Source organism: Protopterus annectens, chromosome 4.part1 (assembly GCF_019279795.1).
Source record: "Protopterus annectens isolate FY-2018-M chromosome 4.part1, PAN1.0, whole genome shotgun sequence".
In the NCBI taxonomy this organism is placed as follows: domain Eukaryota; kingdom Metazoa; phylum Chordata; order Ceratodontiformes; family Protopteridae; genus Protopterus; species Protopterus annectens.
In genome coordinates this window covers 825,373,000-825,390,679 of record NC_056734.1, presented here as the reverse complement: position 1 = coordinate 825,390,679, position 17,680 = coordinate 825,373,000, and the positions used below count along the sequence as shown (strand labels likewise).

General features: G+C 39.7%; 1 protein-coding gene across 1 annotated transcript in view; it reads right to left on the bottom strand.

Annotated features, from left to right (window-relative positions):
• LOC122801319 (autoimmune regulator-like) overlaps positions 1-17,680 on the bottom strand; it is a 452,484-nt gene that overhangs the window by 392,037 nt on the left and 42,767 nt on the right. The window contains exon 2 of the mRNA XM_044070862.1: positions 15,940-16,114. Within this exon, the coding sequence (XP_043926797.1) occupies positions 15,940-16,114 (175 nt within the window). The remainder of the gene's footprint in view (positions 1-15,939; positions 16,115-17,680) is intronic.

Sequence of the window (17,680 nt, the reverse complement as noted above, 5' to 3'; positions counted from 1 at the left end):
ACATTTTAACACAAGCAAACCTCACCAATACATTTTCAGCATAAGCATCTGTACAAATCAGTTTGATATACAAATTACATATAATTATTTACAAACGTTTCATAGGTTCATAGGTTCATACTAGGCTATCTGCCCTAGGGCATTTATAAGCCTAGCCAGAATGTGTTTGGCTTTTGCCACCCATTTTAAATTTATTTTGCTATGCCCTTTTTCGAGGTTAGTATATTGTGCCTCTGTCTAACAGTGACACAGAAGTGATACCCGGGGTAAACTTATGATCTCCCATCCACTCATCAAGATTCCTCTTGAAGAGAGTCAATGAGGGACTTTGCCTAACCTGGACTGGGATTTTATTCCACAGTGAAGGGAGCCTCTGGGTTATGAATCTGTCCCTCCAGCATGTCCTATTTATTTCAGTGCTGAGGTTCAAGTCTCTCGAGCACGTAGCTTGATGGGATTTGGATTTTCTGAGGTGCAGCATGTCCATTAATTCCGGGTTGGACATGGCTTTATACGTCAGGCACAGATCGCCTCTGAACAGGCTGTATGCCACTGACTAGAGCTGGAGTTTCTTTAACCGGGCAGCATATGGCATCTGTTTGAGCCCTTTGATCCTCTTGGTGAGGTACTTTTGGGGTCTTTCCAGTTGCTGCAGGTGTCTGGTAAGGTACATCCCAAAAGGGGCATTGTACTCAATTATGGGCCTGATGAGGGATGAGTAAAGAGGCACGATGACCTCCCTGATCTAGATGTGAATCCCTTCATGAATAGGTGGGCAATATAAAATGTTTTTCTAACCACTTTGGCCATGTGGTTGTCAAATGAGAGATTACTATCAACTTGGGTCCCCAGGTCCCTAATTACTTCTTCTGTACTTAATGGATTACCACCTATGTGGCAATTTGTGGGCACTTTGTTTTTGCCAAAGGGGATGACTATACACTTTTGGCATTTAGCTTGAGGCCATGGCTCTGGCACCAGTTGTCTGTTTCTATGAGGCCCTTTTGGAGGATGCTTGTGTTGGCTGGAGAGTCGATTATGGCGCCCAGTTTGCAGTCATCTGCGAACTTGGTCAGCCACAGTCCTTCCATGTTGGCCTGTACCTCTGAGAAATATATACCGAACAAGAGAGGTCCCAGGACTGAGCCTTGTGGGACACCACTTGTAACTGGTTTGGAGTCTGACATGGCTCCAGCAATTCTAACCATGTGGGTTCTGTCCTTGAGCCAGTTTGCAATCCATCTAGTGACATAGGGGTTTATATTTAAGCTGGTGAGCTTATCTATAATGCCCGAGTGGGGTAGTGTGTCGAAGGCTTTTGCGAGGTCCAGGTAGGCTGTGTGGACCACCTTCCCATCGTCAATGGCCTTGGTGACTGTTTCAAAGAAATCAACCAGGTTTAAGAGGCAGGATCTGCCCTTAACAAAGTCGAACTGAGTAGGATCCAGTGTCTGTAGGACCCCAATATCTTTATTTATGAGGTCCATGATGATCCTTTCAATAGCTTTGCAGACCAAGCTAGTCAGGCTTATGGGGCGATAGTTTCCAGGATCCATTGAGGCACCACCTTTATGGAGAGGGACCACTGTTCCTGTATGCCACTCTTTGGGCACATATCCTGTAGTAAGGCTGAGATTGAACAGTAGTTTTATGTTTGGGTTTAGCTCTTCTTGGAGTTCATGTAGGACGCAGCCCGGTTAACTAGCTGCACTGGCATACATTATACATCCACTACGCTACTTCTCCTAGCATGGCTGGCAGTACCTCCTATTATCACACTCACTGCTACAATGCCTTCTCTGTCTCCTTCTCTGTGCCCCCTCTCTCTCTTACTCAGCTCTACCATCACCATCTTTATCTTTATCATCATCATCAACCCCTTTTCCTAATTTTCTACATGATGTTGGGGTGTTGTGCCAGTTGTCACCATCTTTCTGTATTCAATGCCACTCTTCTACTTTCTTCAACACTCATGCCTGACTGTCACAAGTCTACTTTGTCACAATCCGTCTACCTCTACTGGACACCCAAGTTCCCTCTTGCCCTCTTTCTGTCTGTCCCAAATTTTCTTCACCTGACTGTCTTCTGCTTTTCTGCACATGTGCCCAAACAACAGTAAACTGTTCTCTTTGACTTTATCTGTAATTAGAGCTACTTTGGCTTCTGCTCTTATGTCTGCATTTCTTCATCTGTCCAACATTGTGTATCCTATCACCCATCTCAGGCATATCAAGCTTCCTAAACTGATCTGCCTTTATTGCCCAAGTATCTGTATCATACAGTAGCACTGGTTGCACCACTGTCTTGTACACCTTACTTTTCAGCTTCTTTGGCATCATTTTGTCATATACTACACCTGACACTCTGTGCTAGTTGGCTGCAGCCCCTCTGATTCTAGCTTTGACTTCCTCATTCAGACTTCACTTCTCCTCAACCAGCCCTCCCAGATAATTGAAGCTGTTAACCTGTTCCACTATTTTCCCTTCCATCTCAATTGTCAGCTTCTTCTAATCCCCTATTTGCTGCTATGACAATTGTCTTATCTGTAGATAGTTTTATCCCATGTACATTCAGTTTTGCATTCTATTGCTGTATCATTTGCTGAAGTTCTTACTGAAAGTCTGCCTGTAATACCACATTGTCTACATACAACAACTTTGTTGATCTGTCTCCTCCAACCTGTTTGATAATGTAGACCATCACCAGTATGAACAGCAGTGGCCTCAAAGTTGAACCCTGATGCGAGATCTAACATTGTTCGTACTTGAGTCATTGGGTCCTTGTACATAGCTTGTACTACTTCTATCAATATTTCTAGGACTTTGAAACACCACAGGACTGCCCAAATCAGCTTTCTTGGGACCATGCCATATGCTTTCTCCGGGTGGACTTTTCCTCATATCTAGCTTCCACTGGCACTAGTATGCCTATTCTCCAGTCATCTGGGGTACACCTTTCTCTCCATCCTACGAGTATCCTCAGGAGCCATTTCTCCCCATCTTTCCCATCATCTTTCTCATATATGATTGGACCTCATATGAGTCTGCTGCTTTCACTGACTTCATTTTTCATAGTGCTGTTCATACTTCTTATATGGTGGACAATTCCTCTTCTTTCATTGTAGGCTGCGTCTGGGGCAGTACAGCTTCTCTGGGTTTTTTCTTCATTCAAAAACTGCTGGGAGAGCTCCTTCCATCTGCTTTGATGTGCTGTTGACGAGTGAGCAGGATTTTGTTGGCATCCCTTATTAAGGGTATCGACTGTAAATATCATGTTTATCTTTCTGTCTTTACCTTGCAGCCTGATATAGTTTCTTTCTGTCATCTGCTGAGTCACTTTTAAAAAGCTGGTAGAGTTCCTCTGATGCCTTGGTCTTTGCTATTGAAACTCCTCTCTTAGCCTCTTTGTTAGCCATCCAGTATTCCTTCCTAGCTTGGTCTGTCTTTTCTATTGCCTACTTTTTCCTGTAGTCCTTCTTTCTTTTGATGACTTCCTGGAATTCTGCATTCCACCACCAACTTTCTTTATGTATTTTATTTCCATACCTGGCCCGGACAATATCTGTTCTGTAGTCAGTGCACATGCTATTTTGAGGTACTGACATTCTTCTTCATCTCTACCTATTTTCTTTCCTTCTTGAGGTGCTAGACCCCTAAGTAATTCCTTGAAATATTATGTTTTCTCTCCAGTCAACTTCTAGGTCTTCAAGTGGTATCTCTTGACCTTACAGCCTTCTTTGACCATTGGTTGCTGCTGATTGTGGCAACGAGTGGTTTATGCTGTGAGCTGACCATATACATCATACCCACCTCACATAGCACATAACGCATACACAGAATAATATATGCTGAAGCACTTAAAAGCAATTTTCCTAAGCAACAAAAATCATCTAGACCACCTGTTGGCAAAGCTATGCCTCAACAATCCCAAAAATGCTCAGAAGAAACACATAACACCGCACATACAGTCACTCCATTGTAAGGTATACTGATGCTCCTCTAAACAGGCTGAGCAAGGAGAAGCTGGGTTAGTTGATTATCTGGCGCCAAGATCACCAAATCATGCATGCACTCAAGTCATTACACCACAGTACAGATTTTCACAGAATGTCCAGATTTGTGGCTCATATTTTTGGCCTGTTCCTCTTTTCTCCTGGCAAATCACTGGGATGATCTCAGGATTGAAGTCACTAAATAATGACATACATTTGAGTTTCAGACTTCAAATCCTTCAGAAAATGTATATTAAAACAAATCCTGTTACTCTAGCAACTTTCTAAGTTTATAAGAGCAATATTTAAAATATGTCCATATTTGTACCCCCATTTTGTCAAGCTTTGTCCAGATTTTTTGCATTAAGAGGTTGAGAGGTATGGGTACCATATGATTCCATCATATTCCATGTAGGTGTAAATGACCTGTGACCTGAGACATAAATCCCTGGACTATATGAAGAGAGACATTATGGAGCTCTCAAGACTATGTGTTTCAGGCTGGTATGAGCCTGGCATTGAGCAGCACATTACCAGCATGTAGAATGATACCACAATATGAGTAAAAGACGATTGATTTTAACAACTGGATGTCTTTCTGGTGTTATTCTAAGGGGATACAATATTTGCAGCTTTGCCAAGGATGGTGTGCACCTGTCCCCTCTGGACTTTTGAATATAGGCTAAAACGTTATCCATCTTCATAGTGTCCATTTTATGCAATGCCAAACTGACAAACCTACTTCTTCTTCTTTCGGCTTTCCCCAGTTAGGGATCACCACAGTGGATCGCCTGTTCGCTCATGATTGGCAGTGGAGTTGTACAGTGTCGAGTTGCCAGCCAGGCACCCAACCTTTCACAGAAGGCACACATATGCACACACTCATGCCTAGGGCCAGTTTAGAGTGTCCAATCCACCTACAGCATGTCTTTGGGATATGGGAGGAAAGTGGAGCACCCGGAGGAAACCCATGCGACCACAGAGAGGACATGCAGACTCCGCACGGAAGGCACCCCAGCCCAAATTGACAAACCTACTGACGTAGCACAATCAAGTCTACTGAATCTTAAGCTGTTATTGATTAATTTCAGGAGCCTAAATAAAAAAACTTCACTCCCTCTGTGCCCTCCTCATGCTTGAGAATATAGACATCTGTGAATTACTGAGACATTGTTTTAAGCAGCAGAGATTACCTTGGCAGTGCAAGGTTTCAGTGCCTTCCAGACATTTAGACCAGTAGCTGCACAGAAAAGGGCTAAAGGTAGAAGGGTCTCAATATACATCAGTAACAAGCATACCTCTAGGGTGGTCAAACAGGATGACGTGCTGGAGTCCCTCCTTGTGTAGATCACCACAGACAAAATCCTGTATCTTATCCTAGCCAGCTATAGGTCATCCCCCCCTCCAAGTCCCATGAATTATCCCTCTATAGATTATGAATCGTCCATGACCTCAGATTTACAGGTACAGAGATTCCTGGACTTCGTAAATACAAACACTCTTGACCATATAGTCAAAATGCCCACTAGAGGCTCTGACATACTGGACCTCGTACTCACAAATATGGGAGAATACTGCACCCCCACCATGTCTCGTCCTCCCTGGTAAGGTCCAACCATAAAGCTGTCTACTTCAAAATCAAAATCAGCTTCATAACCCCAGTAAAACCAGTAAGAGTTATGAGCTATCCCAAGGCAAATTGCCTTTTATTAAGTGATGGTTTGTTAAAATTCAGTGTCCCTCCAAACCCCGAGAACACAACAGCCTATACTCATTCTCTGGAACAGACTCCCCATCCATATGAAGCAGAATTCCTCCCTAGCCTTATTTAAGTGCAACTTGGATCAATGGATGAGTAAATGGAAATTTACACTGGGTCTGGCATCTATGTTTCAAATGGATAGAGGCAGTCAGCAAATCACCTCCTATATAAATCAAATGTGTTGGTCACGTTTGAGTTGCATGACTGGTTCAGATTAGAGGGTAAGGACTATGAACATTTGATCTCGCCTAATTCATCATAAATAGAATAAATGATCAAATTTTACCTCACAATAAGATTTCTTACTAGTCTGTTTTTCTTGTTAATTGGCTGGTCTTCCTCAGAAAGCATACTGTGGAGAGTGGATAAAGAAATTTCTGAAAAATGTTTCATGTGAATGTTGAATCAGCCAGTTTTTGTGAAGCATTTAAAAGACTATTCTGTTCTGCTATTTGGTTATTTGAGATCAGGGCTAGATTAACAGAGAACTGGATAGAAATTACATCTAATTCACTTTGCCTTCATTTTTCTTATCATCTGTCTGTTCTGCCCATTAAACTGATTAACAGCAACAATCAAGCATTCTTCTTTTGGCTGCTATGTGCTGAATAATTTATTAAACTGACTTCAAACTGTGGGGCCAGCTGCCACTGTGATAAGATTTGAAGTGCTTATTTCAACAGTCAGACTCTCTAAAACAAAGTTCATTAGAGCAAAAGATTTGTTTGAGTTTGTAATCAAGTAGACAAATTGTATTTGTGGTAAGACAGAAACTGAACTAATGTTGACCCCTGATTCATCTCCTGATCATTTTTCTTTTCAAGAAATAATGCTTCATAGTACAAATTCTCTTTTCATAATATGATGGTGAAAACGTGAATATTTTTATCTTTGTGCTAAATTAAGATCACAATTTTAAGCACTACTTTTTTTGGCGGGGGGGGGGGGTGTCCCACTGCCTGCCAAGGATCATCCCTCTTTGTAATCTATTAATTTCGGTACAGCATTTCCCATCCCAGATGTTCCCTATGAGGAGAGGGCAAATTCCAGAGATTGTCATTCAAGGAGCCATGAGCATCAGCATCTAACACCATAGCTCTCAACTGTCCAGATTTTTGCAGAATGTCCAGATTTTTGCCTTATATTTTCTGTCTATTCCTCATAAAATTTATTTTGGTTTTCTGGCAAATCACTGTCTAGTTATTGACGACTGAATTCAGAAAATAATGACAGACATTTGAGTTTCAGACTTCCTACCCATCAGAAAATTCACACTAATGCAAAGCCTTTCATTCTATCAACTATCTATGTTTGTAAGAGCAATATTTAAAAAATGTCCTTATTTTTAGGCCATTTCTGACTTTGTCCAGATTTCTTGCTCTAAACCCTTCCACATAAGTATGTGGGCTTCTACAAGTCTACAAGGTCCATCACCATCATGTTTGGATCAACAAAGTCCACACCACCCAATCTACAACATTTGTGACCTGCAAACCTCCAGTTACACAGGTGCAAATCGGCAAACCGAAACCACCATTCCCTCCCCCAGAATATGTCCACAGGGACATACTGCTCATTCCCACCATCTCCCACCCAGCTATTCCAGATACAAAGCCACTATTTGAACTAGGGCTGTCTAGACAATTTTAAATTGCATTTATTATTTAGCAACCAAGTTTTTAATAATTCTATTTTAGCTCATGGCTTGTTTTTGTTGTGACTGTAACAGTATTGTTAGTAGTAGTAGTAGTATCTTTCGGCTTTTCCTGGTTAGGGGTCGCCACAGCGGAACTCCAGTCCGCTAATGATTGGCAGTAGATTTTTACGTACCGACTTGCCAGGCCTGACGCACAACCTTCAACGAAGATACGCCCATTCACGCATGTCTCCACACAGAAGATGCTTTAGCTGAGAATCGAACAGAACAACGTCTTACTGTGAGGCGACAACACTACCGCAGCACCACCACCGCTGGTTTGAAATATCAGTCATGGCTTCAGGCGTTAAATATAGAGAGAATGATATTGCTATTTGTATTTATTCTACTTTGATTTTATTTCATATGTTTATGTAATTTTATGTATATTTGCATTTCATTTGTACAGTGCCTCAGTTTACACACTTTAATAAAACTGATCTAATGATGATTGAAAAATCCTTTAAAGAAACAACACAATTAGTGGCTTTCTTAGCCAGTCTGATGCTATCAATATCAGTATGCTAGTTCTGTTTGTATTTCACTAGTCCCTTTTGTACAAAAGATGTTATGGAAATGCATGGAAATCATCTTAGACAAGCAAAATATAACATGTCTGTTGTTTGAGAGCTAGGTTCCTGATGGAGAGGCTTTGGTTCCATCTAAAGAGTAAAAAACTTTGCTTTCCAGGTCTGTTTCTGAGAACTCAAGAAATCACTGATCTCACTTTAATATGAGCAATCAAGGGCTAGCCAAGAGATCACATGCCAAAGAAACACATAACAGCATATCTGTATGAACACTAGGTCATGGTGCAACTATTGCAGTTCCCCTTCCACATACCTGCTTTACTGCCTTTGAGACCTGTTTTCCCTGGACTGTCAGTGAACAGAAATCTGCTCCCTTAGCACAATCTGAGACACTGGATGTGATGACTTATTTATAACAGTGTCACAAAGGGGACCTTATTATATTTTAATGGTGAACTCATCCCCTTATATTCTATAGAGATGAATGGGAAGGATATTACTGAAAGACTGAGGGATGTGGTTCCAAACAGTCCTCAATGCCAACTGCTTTTTTCATGTGCAGTCTTGGAAATAGAAGTGTACTAGTGAAAAATGCCATTAATCCCCAAGCATTGCTGTAGCTGCCTCCTTCGCATGAAGGCTTGCTTAAAATCCACAGTCTCTTTAAGATTTATCCAGGTGAAGAAAAACCTTCTAAAGTTATCTGCTTATCAACACTGCCAGGAAATGTAATCTTTTGAGTAGGCATTAGCTGTGACTTGTCCCAGTTTTACAGTGATTTTAAGAGTTTGAAACAAAGCAAAAACTTGAGAACATTTATCTAATAAATGCTGCCAGAATTCTGCTATAAGTAGGCAGCCAAGCAGGTAGGAAAAGATGATTCTCCTTTGCTCTTAATAAAGCAAAAATATGGACTAGGCATTATGTAAATGTCCTGAGAGATGTGGCCAGCGCAAAGAGAAAAATGCTTCCTTGCAGTGATTTTGTCTCACTTTGAATCCAGGATATTTTTTATTACAGAGACATGTTGGTACATGAAAATTAGTAACTTCTATACCCATTTCATCATCCAAAACTTGAAGTGGGTCAGGAGAATGACAGTAGGTACTGTGATCATTTGGAGCTTTATGATTTTAATCTATTAGTTTACAGATATAAGGTATGAAGTGGGTCTGTAAGAATGTCCCCGTCTCTTCGCTCGGAGCCCATTCGACGTATCCTTTGTGCAAAGTATGCTGAACTTGTTTACAAGGCAATGAGCAGAAAGCCTTGTTGTTTTTAGCAAATGAAAAGACAGAAAATGTAAAGGAGCTCTTCTGTGTATACTAGATATAAAAGCTCATGTGCCTATATGGCTGATATTAATGTTTTCCAAATGGTGTCAAAAAAGAATATTCCTTCTATTAGGATTAGTTATGTTGTATTTATTTGCATTGTTTCTGTTTGTTAATTGAGTAGACGCACTGATCCAAAACAGATTCTTTTTACCCACATTGTAGGCATAAGGATGCATTTATTTTATAACACAATTATTCAACCATATAAATGTTAATGTTATGCAGTCTTATACAGAGACGTTGTACTACTCTGCAGTTCATACATTTCAGTCAGTAGGTTCAGTGGGTTAAAAGATTTATAAACATTCAAAATATTTGAGAGCTGTTGTTGCTGCATTCTGACTTATTCTAACTGTACAATGCTCTTTTGTTATGATCTGTTAAGCATAAATACATTTTTTAAAGTTTGTAGTTTCAAGATGCGGAAACATTTGAACAAAAGCAGTCAAATAAAAGACTGAGATGTTAAAAATTAAAGTAATGTTAGTAACTATATGATTAGGCAATTACAATATATAGAGATATGTTCTCAGATTTTTTTAGTTCAAAATCAAACTCTAGCATAACTGAGTAGTGTCATATATTACTAAGTCTAGTTGTATTTAATTATTTTGTACTGTGATAGTTATTTGATGCCATTAAAATGTTTATAACAGATGGTTCTACATTTAGAAGCAGGCCAGGCTGGAAAGAGGTAGGGGATGGTATTGAAAGAGAGAGGACAAATCTGCAGGCCTCATCCTTTAAGAATAATGGGCTTTTAGAAGATTTGGAGAGTGGCAACATTATTTCCTTTTGTTTTTGTGGTTTTCTGAAGAAAGGATTCATAATCACAAGGAAATTCCAGGAGAATTGTATTAAGGGGATCTGATACAGTTCTTAGAATTGTTTTTTTCCCTCTGGTTTTAAAACAGGTCTGTGATTTACTATCTACCAAGGGTGTCCTGGCTGATACCTCTCAACCTCTTAGGGCAATTAATCTGGTAAAAGTTTAAAATAGTGGGAGATAAAGGCCCAAAATAGGGGCAGATTTTAACAACTGCACTTATAAACTTATAAAGTGGCTAGAATAACAGGATTTGTGTTAGCATACAATTTCTGATTAAGTCTAAAACTCAAATGCATGTCATCATTTAGTGACCTCAATCCTCAGTAATTTGCTAGAAAATCACACATTTTTATGAGGAAGAGACCAAAAATATGAGGCAAAAATCTGGACATTGTCTGAAAATCTGGACAGTTAAGAGCTATACCTGTCTACATTTACATCCTCAGGGTACACCAGAATGCTGAGCCGGGCATGGTGCTTCAAAACCACTCCTGAAGCAGAGCCCCACATTACAATGAGTATTGCACCATTTGGTCATAAGGCCATCAAAATGATACTTAGGATTATTTAGTTTTAATAACTTAACTTCATTGCTGTACTTTCATCTATTGAGAGACCTTCCCTGATGCTAGACATCTGCTTTAGGTTGTAAACTTGATAGTTCAAGTTTCAGCATCAGGTTCTATCCCCCTCTACCTGCTAGATCCCTGAAAGGCTTGAACGCTAGAAGGACACCTCCCCTGCTGAAACCAAACTGGAAACTTTCCTGCACTGCCCCTCGACTCTGAAAATGTTCTGCCAAGGTTAATATTGCCTTATCCTGTCTGTATGTACTACATTGTTTAGCCATACCAGGTCTAGAGCACTACCAGTAATCTGTCAAAGCCCCACAATCAACCCTAAAATACTAAACTGGGTTACTCCTATATCTCTAAGGATTTCCTAGTGAATATATCTAAGTTTCTAAGCAGCCCTAAAACTACAAAAATAGCAGTACATTGGTAGAAGAAAGCTTAATGTGTGAAAAGGCTGCAAAAAGTGATTACTAACAGTATACTACGTAAAAAATTGTATACTGAAGGCAAAAACAAGGGTAAGAAAGTATTTAAAAAAAAGCCTCATTGTGCTTGCGTGTTTATACAGGTCCTACAGATCTTGTGGTCAGGTTAAGCCCCATTGCACTCACCCTTGCTGGGCTCAGGCTCACTCCGCTCCCCATCTTGTCCCCAATCCGACCCACCCCTACTAGTCCTAAATGTATAGCTCTAAAACCACTCCACCTCTTTTTAGAACCAGTCAACAACTCTCCAGGTATTATCAGGACCCTCCCTACCTACCTATCCTAATTATCCCTCTACTCAACTTGGGCAAAAATCAAAGCTAATATCTAGACAATGTCTCTGTTATTGGCTGTGAAACCTTTCAAATTAATACCAATCTACTACCCTTGATGATAATTCCATATCTTCTTACCACATACAAAAATCTGTCCTACCTAGGCTACCAGTACCCAAGAAGCCAAACCATCACTCCAATAACACAAATTAAATTAGACCACTTAATAATCCCCCTTACAACTAACTCCTTGGACACAAAATACCACCAACCCATTAGATCCAGATATATCAACCCAAAACCAAGAATTACCTAAGACTAATATTTAAATTCCTGAAGCTCACAATTAGAGTACATGGCAACCTCAAAAAGGATGGGGACATTCATCCAAACCCTGGCCTAACCTCACTAGTTGATCCTAGCCCCAATTCTATTATTCCCACTAACTTACAAACTTTAAATAGACCTTCGAACGCACTCCTTGTCAGTCACCTAAATATTAGAAGCTTAAATAATAAGGTCCACCACCTGCATGCATTCTTAGATACACATTCCCCAGATATACTTTGTCTTACTGAAACCTGGCTAAAACCATCAACAGCAGATAATGAGGTTTTACCCCAGGTTATAACATACTAAAGTTAGACCATACCACTAGGAAGGGAGGAGGGGTAGCTGTACTATACAAAACTAATCTAGATTTGACCTCTGATTCCACACAACCACCCTGTGTTGATAATGCCGAAATTCTCATTACCAAGCTTCAAATTAATAAAAACTAAATTATTAACATAGCCTGTGTCTACATTCCCCCAGGTAATAATGCAAACATCCTAAAAGATATCCTCTCTTGGCTGTATAATACCTACCCTCAAGAAACCATTGTTCTAGGAGACTTCAGCATCGACTGGAATATTTGTTCCTCAGAATCTCTGACCATCCATGTAAATCTATACGGATTTACTCAGATCATATCCTCCCCTACTAGGATCAGTAAACATAACAACAAAGATAGTATCCTAGATGGGATACTCATTAATAGCCATCACCGCATGTATAGGGCCGGTACCCAACCTGAAGACATGTGACCATTTTCTTACCTATATAATCAGGCATAAGACTGACATCCCCCACCAACCTACTTACAAAACAATTAGAAAGAACAAAAACTTTAACCCCGTTAATTTCCAAAATAAACTGAAAGTATGTAAATGGGCAGTCCTAAAACATTTACCACTAGAAGAAGCCAAATTCCTAGCCATCCTTGATACCTATGCACCTGCACGTTCTATAAGAACCAAAGCAAAAGTTGCTCCATGGCTTTCAAAAGAAACCAGACAAAAGATCTTACTGAGAAACAAAGCTTGGACCACTTGGCGTACCACAAAATCCCCCTTGGATCATCTTAGATTTAGACAACTAAGGAAAAACACTAAAAAATCTACCATCCTAGATACAAAAAACTTTTACTGCCATTTACAACAGAAGCATAAAAATAATCTGCAAAAGTTTTGTGCAGGCATAAATAAACTTATTCACCCAGGGCAATGCACAAATCCTACCCCCTCAGCTACCACCCAAAAACCTTTGGAAGACATTGCCAATTCCTTTAATAGTTTTTTCACAGAAAATATCCAGTCACTAGCTAATCAACTATCTCCCAGTTGCCCAAGTCCTAATGCCACCACATCTAGTTCTCAACTCCCCTTTAACTTTCAACCCGTTTCCACATCACTTATCCGTGCCCTAATCAAAAAAACTGAAACCTACCACCCTTGCAGCGGATCTCCTCCCAGCTAAGTATCTACAAAAAGCTGCGGATGCCTTAGCATACCCAATCAATAGAACTATATCAGAAGCCACTATTCCCTCCATCTGGAAGACATCCCATGTTATTCAACTCCACAAAAGGGGCAGTTCCACTGAACTGTCAAAGTACAGACCTATAGCTATTTTGTCACCCCTGGCTAAAATTATGGAGAAGTGCATCCATAAACAACTCCAGAGTCATCTCATTCAGCACAATCTCCTGGCTAACTCGCAGCAAGGTTTCAGACCATTCCACAGTACAACCATGGCCCTCCTCTCCTTCTCCAATGTTATTAATCAAAACTGAAACAACAATAAGCTTTCTTCTGCCCTCTTTCTTGATCTCTCCAAAGCCTTTGACATGGTCAACAACTAACTACTCATACACACACTTAAAACTATTCCCCTAGATGTCCAGGCTACCAATGGTTCAAATCTTATCTGAGTGGTAGACAACAGGCTGTACTATGGCAGAACAAACTATCTTACCTTCTACCTGCCACTCTTGGGGCCCCTCAGGGCTCTATATTAGGACCCCTATTATCTTCTATCTTTATTAATGACCTGTACACAGTCATCCAAACAGCCACCTGCATTCAATATGCAGATGACTCCACTTTGATTTGCTCTGCCACCTCCCCTTTAAGTCTGCAGACTCTATCCAAAACTGTTTTTAATACTGTTGAAAATTGGCTCTGTAATCGACGTCTCCTATTAAATCCTAACAAAACAAAGCTACTGCTTTTCTCCCCCAGTCGTAAAGCCTCCGCTCCAACCTTTACTATAAAATCTAACAATGGCACTGTCATTGTCCCAGATCCCTATACCAAACTCTTAGGTGTAACAGTTGATAATAACCTCAAGTTTGATATGCATATTAATCAAACTATTAAAAAAGTTAGTAAAAAACTTGGCTCACTATACAAGATCAAACCTTTTCTCACTCCACTAGCTAGGACGGTAATTGCCTGTACACATCTACTTTCCACCATCCTTTATGCATCCCCACTCTTCACGAACTTGAGTACGTCTGACCTTAATAAACTCTCCAGCTGCTTTAATCATATTGCTAGATTTGCCACTGGAGCAGCATACAGAACACACCACTGTCTGAACCTAAATAATCTAGGGTGGCTAGAATTGCCTGTCCACCTTCAGTACAATCAGCTAATAGTAGCACATAAAATTCTCTACCAACCTGAAAACACACCCGTGCTTACAAAAATGATCACCCCTTACAGCAACCTCAAGACACTTTGCTCATCCAACAAATTACTAGTCCAAACTCTCAAAAGCAACAACTCATCTGGAAACTCTCTATATGCCAACTCGGTTGGCAAAATATGGAACTCACTTACTGCTGAGCTTATTTCAGAACCCGTTCTAACCCGATTAAAAAAAAATTTAAAACAATACTTTAAAAGGCAATTGTTATGTCCGTGCTCTAATCCTGACTAACTCTGGCAATATAAATATGTGCTAAAGAGGTCTTTTGGCCACTCCTACATTGTTTTCTAATTGTTACTCTATATCAAATCAGATTTATATATGACAGAATGAATGACTTTTATCCTGTGTATTGTATCTGTAACAGTGCTTTAACTTGTTTAATGTAGCAAGTTTTCTGTATGTATGTATGGAGCTTTTCTCCCCAGGCCTCCGCTGAAATGGACAAGTATCCAGTCGGACTATCTCGGTCAAAAAATGTAAAATAAATAAATAAATAAATAAATAGTTGTTTATATAAGCCTGAGATCTCAAAGATTTAACTGCCAGACTTGTTGAAGTTTGGGCATGCACCAAACAGAGGGTTATGATCGGGTCTCCAGTTGTAACCATATTATATGTTTGAGACATGAATGTGAAGAATTTCACCTTGAGAGCGAAGCTCAAGAGATGGATTTTGTTTGGATTTTGAGACCGGATCATAACTCTTTGTAGTGCATGGATGGAGTTTTATCTGCTTCATGCACTCATACTCTTCAAATTACAAAAGAAAAAAGCAAGCAAAGTGTTTTACTGCACTCAGTGAGTGCTGTCATGCAGACAGGATGTAAGTATAATTGGAGGAAAAGAGTCAAATCTAATTAAGTTACTTACAGACTGACATCTGTAATGTTTCATGGACTGGGATGGTTCAGTGTGAAGGAATGCTCCCTACACACACACACACACACACACACACACACACACACACACATATATATATATATATATATATATATATATATATATATATATATATATATTTTTTTTTTTTTTTCTCATGCTTATTTCTGAATTAAACCATCTTTTCTGACTTGCTTACTGTTAGTTAGGCAGTTTATTCTAAATTAAAACACACTTTAGAACTCATTATGCATGACCATTAAGTTTTGGTGAAAAAAAGCAGAGGGCTAATAATATTACCAGTTAAGGTTACAGTTATCCCATTGCACATAACGTAGTACTGTTGAAAGGTAAAATGTAACTCATTTGTCAGGTACATATAATACCATACACCTGAGCTGTCAGAAGTGGCTAAAACATTAAAGTATCATGGTTTTCTGTTAAGAAAGACAAGTCCATAAACACACAAATGTGCATTCCAGAACATCATTTCTGTTGTTTTTTTTTTCACTGTAAAGGATCAATATTTATGCTAACCTACCTTTAGGAAAGCTGTTGTAAATGGACTGGAGTCTAGGGTATCTTTCAAGGTTGTAATCTTTAAAAGTGATCTTCCAAAAGTCTTGTATGTACAAGAAATCTCTGTCCAGCAGCCATGACAGTAATGAATATATAGCTTTATGAGTACCTTCTCGCTCTTTAAAATTCAGCGTTTCCTTTGTGAGATAAAATCAGAAAACAGAAGTAACCAGATTAAGGTCATAATATTCTATTTCTAGGATATCACATAGTTTAGAGTTCTACAGAAAAATGATGGTCAGTAATTGGGATAATGCAATAAGTGCTAAAGTCTCCATAAAAGTGGGGAAATAATTAAATGCCAGCAATAAAGCATAAAAATATGAGTAAGATGAAAACAGAACAAATTGCTTATTAATAGTGAGATTAATAAAAAAATGAAAACACATAATGTTTATCCAGACTGTTTCTTTGTTTATTAGTAATAATAGCTTGTCACATATAGAAATGTTTGACGGAAAATCAAGAACAGACGTCCTATTTATTACATAGTGTTGATTCAACAACAAAAGTATAAGGGTTATTAGTCATTGTTCAATGTCAGCTTGCACTGGAGCTGAAATGTAACAACAATGATTAAAAAATATGCATCAATAAGCCTAGAAGGTAAGTAAACTATCATCATCATCAACATCAAACCATTTTGTTAATTTTACATGGATTTGGGGTATCACACCAACTGTCCCCACCTCTCTCAGTTTGGAACTGCTGTCTTACTTTCTTCGCCAGTCATGCCTGTCTGTCATAAGTCTTTTAACATGTAACATCTCTTAGCTGGGCATCCTCATCTTCTCCTATTATCTTGTTTTCTCTCTCAAATCTGCTTTAACAATTGCCATCTGCTTTCTTGCACATGTGGCTGACCCACTGTAATCTGTTCTCTTTGACCTTCTCGATAATGGCGTCTACTTTGATTTCTGTGTATATCCTACCATAGCCAGCCTTAGGCATAGGTCAACTATGCGGTCAGCTAGGGTACCGCTCTAGTAGGGGCATTTTTACAGTATTTATTTGGTGTAAGTAGACCAGGATGGGGGCACTGGGTGGTGTGGTGGGGGGCTCCATGGAACCTGTTTGCATAGGGCACCAGTTGGCCTAAGGCCACTCCTGTATCCTACTACCCATCTAAGGCCCTTCTTCTCATTCATCTCTAGCATTCTCAGCAGCTCTGCCTTCACTGCCCAGGTTTCTGTGCCGTACACCAGCACTGGTCACACCACTATTTTGTAGACCTTATTTTGCAGTTTCTTTGGTATTCTCCTGTCACATACTACCCAGTCTACCCATAACAATTTCTGCCCCTTGGTTGTAGCTCTTCTGATTCAAGCTTTGACCTCCCACCTCCTTAACCACACCTCCCAAATACTTGAAGCTATTAAACACTTCCATTGTTTTCCCGTCTATCTCAATTTATTGCTTATTCTGATTCCCCCCATTTGCTACCATGACAACTGTCTTGTCTGTACTCAGTTTAATTCTATGTGCCTTCAAGTTTGTATTCGAAACACCTATCATTTTCTGAAAATCCTATACAGACTCAGCTTGCAGTGACACATTTCTGAGTAGTGCAGCTTTGTTGCTCTGTCCCCTGTAACCTGTTTGTTCATATAATCCAGCATGAATAGAAACAGGAGAGGGTTCAGAGTTGAACCCTGCTGAACACCCATTCCAACTGGAAACCCCTGACTGAACCCAACATTGTT